At 45.9% G+C, this 8,053-nt stretch overlaps 1 protein-coding gene across 1 annotated transcript; it reads left to right on the forward strand.

Annotated features, from left to right (window-relative positions):
- Positions 1 to 566: 566 nt before the first annotated feature.
- On the forward strand, positions 567 to 5,707 carry LOC111982727 (ephrin type-A receptor 4-like). Its single transcript, XM_024014328.2, has 3 exons — positions 567 to 752; positions 2,161 to 2,228; positions 4,788 to 5,707. Exons 1-3 carry the CDS (start codon positions 656 to 658, stop codon positions 5,631 to 5,633), a joined length of 1,011 nt encoding a protein of 336 aa, XP_023870096.1. The 5' UTR covers positions 567 to 655; the 3' UTR covers positions 5,634 to 5,707.
- The last annotated feature ends 2,346 nt before the right edge of the window (positions 5,708 to 8,053 follow it).

Below are 8,053 nucleotides of genomic sequence, written 5' to 3' on the forward strand. Positions count from 1 at the left end.
TAGGTGGCGACCTTGGTCTAAAGTGTTTAATCTTGGACAGCGCAGGACATCACTGGGGACAACTTTCATATGGGGATCACAACGCGGTCCAATGACGAGTAGGCGGTTTAACTCACGTTATCAGAAAAATGACAAATATCTGCCTACACATGACAACGACTAGCCCGAAMAAATAATTAAGATTTTTTAGGATTATTTGAGCAAAGCACTTTTGAGACACGTGCTATAGCATAGACTTAATAAGGAATACCAATGTTGAAACGTTATTGGGAATTTAATCTTCATTATTAATAACAATGTAACGACATTATATTGGAAGTTTATTGGTTGTCTTTAACAAGAACAGGAGTGGTGTCCGCATGAAAGAAATGCACTAACTATTACAGTAACAACCGGCCCTTTACACAGTCCCATTTGGCCCAGTGTCCACTCATGGCTGAGGGGTAGGGGGACAGTTAATGATTATTTGGACCGTTTTCCCGTCCACTGCGTTTCCTATTTGGAATGACTGCCGCGTCAGAGCGCTCAGACCCGCCTCCTGGCTGTTTTCGGAGCATCGCTCTATCCCTGCTTCAAACGCATATTCCACAGGGAGAGAGAGAGAGCAAGACCTGCGAGGAGCGGAACGAACTACAAGAAAAAAAGCGAACGACAAATGGCACTCATGGCTGGGATTTTGTTTACGGCGACCTCTGTGCTGTTTGGGATTTCTACGTTTGTTTCTTCGGCACGGATTTACCCCCKAAATGAAGGTAAGACTTGGAATAACAGCGGAGCCCCGTCTTGGATTTCTTCTCCGTTAGTTTATACTCCGTCCACTTCGTGTGTGAAACGGACCACGAGCCCGTTGTCCCGTAGCTATTCTGGACTCYTGCAAGAACCTGCAGCACTCAAATAAGGGGGCAACACTATTAATTTGCTCAACAACATGTGCAATTATTCTCTGACATTGGATTTCCATTTGRGTCAAACRCATCGAACGTTTTGTGTCGTAGGCTACTTGGTCCTCTTGCTACCTAAATTGTTGAAAGCGCTTGGCAGAAAGCCGGAGCGTATGAAGTCTATATGGGGCTCTAGCAGGGTCCGAGTGGAGTGCTGGGAAGTCTTACTTCACAGTTTCTGTTAATTAAGCAACAGTCACCTTCTTCAACAAAATTTGTTTTTTTTCTTGAGCCATATAGACTACAAAGACTTGATTTTATTTAGCAATCATTATTGCTTTGGAGGGCATGTCTGTGTCTGGTTTTGTGCAGGACGGTGGTGCAACCCCCCCTTCCAAAATGAGCCATGTTATTTTAGTTCATAACCATGTATTGCAGTCGCAGTTCTGTACAATAATCCCCATTCAATTATCAAGTGGCTCTTGTGCATTTTCTATGTCAAATGCATTAACTTCAAAACAGTACTCAAATAATTACCTAAGCCAAGTAATATCAGATAAATGTTAACATCTTAAATTAAATCCACTCTTTAAAATTAAATTAAATGCACATTTAAGCGCTTCTGTAGATTTCCGTCACTGCGCACTGAGYAGATTACAGTTAGAAATATAAGAGGCTATTTAAATCTCATCACGGATTATTTTTGATTTCTCACTMAAGCAAATTCATTTAGAAGTCCGTGGTCCTCTAATTGACTTCGATTGATCATCATCGAACCTCAGGAGTTAAAACAGACAAACGGAGTCTCGAATATCTAGGCCTATTTATTAACATCCAGCGTTTCACTCACTGGGTTACAATGACAATACCCATGGTTCTTTATACAAATATCAAATCCCCGTAAAAATATAATATATAATATATATGAATATTACAGGGGTCCCTTTATGTTTTAATCACAAATCCCCCTGAAAAAAAATATCAAAATTACGCATTTGAGTAATCCAAACATATGACATATTTTATGGAGTTATATGCGTGGACATGGGCTTATAGATAGGTCGTTACACATCGATCATTAGCCTATTTCAGACTCGTTTTTRGTTGAGCAGATTGCGCAGAATTGTTTTCCTCGATCAAACTGCATAACTATCCAACTATGGTAACATAACAGCACCGTGGCTTTTCCAAACGGTATATTAGCACTGTAGACAAGATTACACATCATCAGTGTTATGAACAGCCTATAACTGCTCACTTCTCTTTCTATGTTTTTCAGTGACGTTACTGGACTCCAGATCCGTAGCGGGGGAGTTGGGCTGGGTCGCCAACCCAACAGAAGGAGGGGTAAGTGCCCCTCGTTAGGACGCGAGTCCCCCGTTGATTCAAAATGGAGAGATGATGTCCTCTATAGCCTACCGGCCKCCTCCCTCCTCTCTCTCTACTTGCAGTAATGGTCAGATTCGAGTCCGATACTGTAGCAGGCGTCGGGTTTCCTGAATAGACGGCGGATTGAATCGGTCTTTGTGGAGAAACTGTATATCCTTTTCCCCCATTGAGGCGCGGGGGAGAGGAACTTGGCAGCACAGAAAGGGCCCTCTGGAATGGATGAATGAAGGGAAAGGGCAGCGGGTTTCAGTCCTCGCTGTATGATTGGATTGGGCCATAAAGCGATAGGGAATGTGATCGGACTAAATGCGTGATCCCGTGGTCTAATTGGGATATATATAGTTGCGCTGATCATGTACAGAGTGCGACTGTTTCGGGAATGGCCGTGAAGGGGCCCGGGGTGCGCGCGGCTGGGTCCTGTCTGGCACACTCCCCTGTGAGTTGTTCCCTGAGCCGAAGCAGCAGCAGCACTGGCGTCTGATTAATTGCATGGGACCATCTTATAGTTTTAGTCGTATTTATAGACTAAACCAACAAGGTGTCCCAAAGTAGAGCAACATATGCTATCCAAGAGCAATGACGTTCTTCTGTCTTTTCAGACATCTTCTGGCATATCCATTATATTTTAATGATACTGTTTATCGTATGCTATAGAKCCATAAAAGAAACGTTGATCTTTTGTCGCAGCCCCGCCTCTCCAACTCTTGTTTTATTCACCATGGGGTTGAGTTGTTGTTCAATGAACTTGGTTCGTGTGTGCTGCTGTTAGTTGCTCTCTGTTCCTCCTTCAGCCGTTTCCTCTGTGGCGGAGTGATTGACAGGGTGCTGACAGCGCAGACAGGCCTGCATTCACCCTCTCATTACAACCAATTGCCCACATTCTCTCTCTCCTCCGCTATCGGGGAAAGGTGCGGCCTTATCTGCKACACCGGTTGATTTCCACGATAAAGGGCCAAGCAGAGAGAAGAGAGCAGTGGAATAGAGCAGCGGGGGTTACGGAGCCTCAGCCATGTTATATAGTTATCTCCCCTACTCAAAGGTATAGGGCTTTGAACGAGATTATTTATGATAACACGTTGAATCAAATTCAGCGCAGGATACATCCTTCCCCGTAGTAATAGCTCTGTTTGGTCTCCTTTCTCMGAATACTATATAGTCCTAACCAGATACAAGCAGAAGGCTGGTTTGTCTGCTCTTGTTTTTAAATGCAATAAATTCGAAAACCCTTTTTTAACCTCATTATGAAAAATGTAAAGGCCCAGCGAAGTGAAAAACGTGATTTACCTGTTTTTATATATATTTCCACYSKATACGGTCAGATAATAAATKATGTGAAATTGTGAAAATTATGATTATGCCCTTTTAGTGCAAGAACTGTTTGAAAAGACTGCCTGAAATTACAGCCTGTTTTGGTGGGATAGAGTTTTGGCCTGTCTGTTGACATCACCAGGTGGTAAATTAGTTAATAGACCAATAAGAAAGAGATTTCCAAACCTCTCTGCCAATAAAAAGCTAGTTCTCAGTTTCCCCTCCCCACTCAGACCACTCCCAGACAGTCCTATCAAAATTATTTGCTCTTTGCTGAGAAGCTCGTTTGTTTCTTTTTTGACCATTATAATTGAAAACAATCACAGTAAGGTCCTTAATTGTTACCCAGAAATMATTTGATATTGAGATAAAAAACTGCTGCATTGGACCTTTATGAGCATGCCATAATGCCCCCAAAGCCTTTCAAAACGCCATATACTGTACCCTAGGCTCTTTATCATAAGTAAAACAAACATTGCTCCTATAATAATAAGCCAGCCAGTCATCAATAACGTAATCCATACACCCGATCCACATGTGTGCTGTCAAAACCTCTCCCTCTCCAAAATCATTTGTATACCTACAGAAAGAACACAGGCACACTTTTTCTATTGGGTTTCTGTTCAAATCACTTGGGTTTCTATTCTAATCACTATAAGCCATTACAGACTTAGGGCCTATCCATTAGCTCATACATAAGATTGTTTCAATACCKCCTTTCCTTTCTCTTCGCTCTCTCTCTGTATTTCTCTCCATTTCGTGACCTTTAAATTTATCATGGAGTTATGGGGATTTACATTGAGACATTAAATTTGACATTATAGTAATAATGAATGGTGCATGTTCCCCAAGGATTTGGTTGGTTTCCTTTTATGTGGAGATAAAACTTACTAGTCGGGATTGAATACAGTACAGTAGGCCTATTTGTACTTATTTCTGCCTGTACCAGTAGTAGTTTCATTATAAAAGGCCGTACTGTGTATATTAGGCCTTGTCATGCATTTATTATTCTTGAATTGACAAGCTTGTCCATTAAATAATTGGCCTACTGGGACACAGATATTGAGTCACCATTTTGCTATGGTCTTTCTCAATGTATGTTTGCAAGTCAATGTTTTTATGTGGCCTACCATTTTCCAGAATTTTCTAATGTTGATATAATGTTTGTCCGATTTTTTCCTAACATTGTCTCTGTGTTTGTGTCCACAGTGGGAGGAGGTGAGCATCATGGATGAGAAGAACATTCCCATCAGGACGTACCAGGTGTGTAACGTCATGGAACCCAACCAGAACAACTGGCTTAGAACGGACTGGATCCTCCGAGGTGGCGCCCAGCGTGTCTACATCGAGATCAAGTTCACCCTGCGCGACTGTAACAGCCTCCCTGGTGTCATGGGAACCTGCAAGGAGACCTTCAACCTCTACTACTACGAGTCCAACAACGACAAGGAGCGCTACATCCGAGAGAACCAGTTTGGCAAGATCGACACGGTGGCAGCCGACGAGAGCTTCACCCAGGTGGACATCGGAGACCGCATCATGAAGCTGAACACGGAGGTCAGGGACGTGGGAGCCTTGACCCGGAAGGGTTTCTACCTGGCCTTCCAGGACGTGGGAGCCTGCATRGCCCTGGTGTCTGTCAGGGTGTTCTATAAGAAGTGTCCCATGGCTGTGAGGAACCTGGCCCAGTTCCCTGACACCATCACCGGGGCCGACACGTCCTCACTGGTGGAAGTCCGAGGATCCTGCGTGCATAATTCTGAGGAGCGTGACGTTCCCAAAATGTACTGCGGGGCGGACGGAGAGTGGCTGGTGCCCATCGGGAACTGCCTGTGTAACCCGGGATTCGAGGAGAGGAACGCTAAATGCCAGGGTAAGTTAAGGAGAGAAATCTTCTGTCTGCCTCAGATATATATATTCCTCCAGTCACGGGCGGCAGCTGTTCTGTGTGGTTATTTATTCTTGTCTCTATCGTTCTCTCTTCCTTCACCTTCCATCTCTATCTCCATACAGAAGCCTGCTTCTTTATCAAATCTCCCTCCTCTCTCTCTGTAGGTCTCTTTGTCTCACTCCCTCCATGTATCCCGCTCTCTTTGTCTCTCACTCTCTCCCTCTTCCCCCCTCTCCTCTATTCACCAACCTCTCTCTCTGTTGCTTGTTGTCTCTCTCTCCTCCACCCCTCCCTGCGTCTATCCTACATGGTATCAGGCTGGGTAAAAGAAGCAGTGATGATTGTAAATTCCGTAATTATCCAGGCAATTGGGATGTTTTAGTTCGGCCAGGCGGCAGGAGAACAGGCCCTAATTATTGGGATGTTTGTTCGGCCAGGGAACAGGCCTTATTGGGATGTGTTAATTCGGCCAGGAGACAGGCCTGCTATTGGGATGTGTTTAGTTCGGCCAGGGGAACAGGCCTGCTATTGGGATGTGTTAGTTCGCGCAGGGAACAGGCCTGCTATTGGGATGTGTTAGTTCGGCCAGGGAGAACAGGCCTGCTATTGGGATGTGTTAGTTCGGCCAGGAGAAACAGGCCTGCTATTGGGATGTGTTAGTTCGCCAGGGGAAACAGGCCTGCTATTGGGATGTGTAGTCCGGCCAGGAGAAACAGGCCTGCTAATTGGATGTGTTAGTTCGCCAGGGGAACAGCCTGCTATGTGGGATGTGAGTCGGCCAGGGGAACAGGCCTGCTATTTGGGATGTGTTAGTTCGGCCAGGGGAACAGGCCTGCTATTGGGATGTGTTAGTTCGCCAGGGAACAGGCTGCTATTGGGATGTGTTAGTCGGCCAGGAACAGGAGAACAGGCCTGCTATTGGATGTGTTAGTTCGGCCAGGAAGAAACAGGCCTTGCTATTGATGTGTTAGTCGGCCAGGGGAACAGGCCTGCTATTGGGAGTGTTAGTCGGCCAGGGGGAACAGGCCTGCTATTGGGATGTGTTAGTTCGCAGCGAGAACAGCCTGCCTGTCTGCTGTGTGTCTCTGGTGATAAATGGCTCAGAAGAGATCAGTCTAAATAGGATACAGTAGCTGCCCAGTCTCTCTCTCTACTCCTAGCCCCAATCCCAGCCAGATGATTCCAGTTTCTCTTCTCTCTCTCTCTCTCTCTCTCTCTCTCTCTCTCTCTCTCTCCTCTCTCTCTCTCTCTCTCTCTCTCTCTCTCTCTCTCTCTCTTCTCTCTTCTCTCTCTTCTCTCTCTCTCTCTCTCTCTCTCTCTCTCTCTCTCTCTCTCTGCTCTCTCTCTCGTCTCTCTCTTCTCTCTCTCCTCTTCTCTCTCTCCTCTCCTCTCTCTCTCTCTCTCTCTCTCTCTCTCTCTCTCTCTCTCTCTCTCTCTCTCTCTCTCTCTCTCTCTCTCTCTCTCTCTCTCTCTCTCTCTCTCTCTCTCTCTCCTCTCTCTTCTCTCTCTTCTCTCTCTCTCTCTCTCTCTCTCTCTCCTCCCCACCCCAACACCAAGACCCTATCCCAGCCAGATGATTCCCAGTCTGTCTCTCTCTCTCTCTCCTCCCCACCCCAACACAGACCCAATCCCAGCCAGATGATTCCCAGTCTGTCTCCTCTATCGCCTCCACATCCCAACACCAGCCCCCAAATCCCAGCCAGATGATTTCCAGTCCCTCTCTCTCTCCTCCCCAGCCCCAATCCCAAGCCAGATGATTTCCAGTCCCTCATCTCTCTCCTCCCCAACCCAGCTCCAATCCCAACCAGATTGTTTCCCATTCTCTCCTCTCCTCCCCACCCCCAGCCCCAATCCCAGCCAGATGATCTCAGTAGGGCCAGTGCTCATTCACCTCATTATATGCTTGGTGGATGAGAGGTGGGAAGAAACACACCACCACACACACACACACACACACACACACACACACACACACACACACACACACCACACACCACACACACACCACACCACACACACACACACACACACACACACACACACACACACACACACACACACACACACACACGGCATTGAGGGTGAGGGGGAAAAATGCTACAAGTGTTTGTTTTACTTCTTCCATTCACTGATCCCTCTTGGTTCTGTTTAATGTTGTTTGAGTGGCTATACTTGGTGGATGTCTTATATTAAAACCATCAGCGTATGAGTAAAAACATGCAATGCAAAAGAAAACAAAATTTACTCAAAAGCCAGCGGAGATCATATGTTGAATCTGTCGATAACAATTACCAAGGATATTTATAGGCCTACCTTTGTTGTTCTTCTTGGTGCCGTGGCTTACAATGGGGACGGGCCACCTCACCTACCCTTCATTTACGCGGGGAAGCTTTTAAGCCTCTATCGTGTTTAGGACTAATTGCATGACAAACAGGACCTGCGTGATTTAGGTCACTAGGGCTGGCTCCCATTCGAGAGGGGACGAGGGAGGGCGCACTGAGGTACAAAATCGGTCACAGATGGATGTGTGTCGTGGAAAAAAGTGCGGCGTGAGGGGGTAGCATTTCATCTTCTCTCTTTTTTT

The sequence above is a fragment of the Salvelinus sp. IW2-2015 genome, linkage group LG22, assembly GCF_002910315.2.
Source record: "Salvelinus sp. IW2-2015 linkage group LG22, ASM291031v2, whole genome shotgun sequence".
NCBI classification, from domain to species: domain Eukaryota; kingdom Metazoa; phylum Chordata; class Actinopteri; order Salmoniformes; family Salmonidae; genus Salvelinus; species Salvelinus sp. IW2-2015.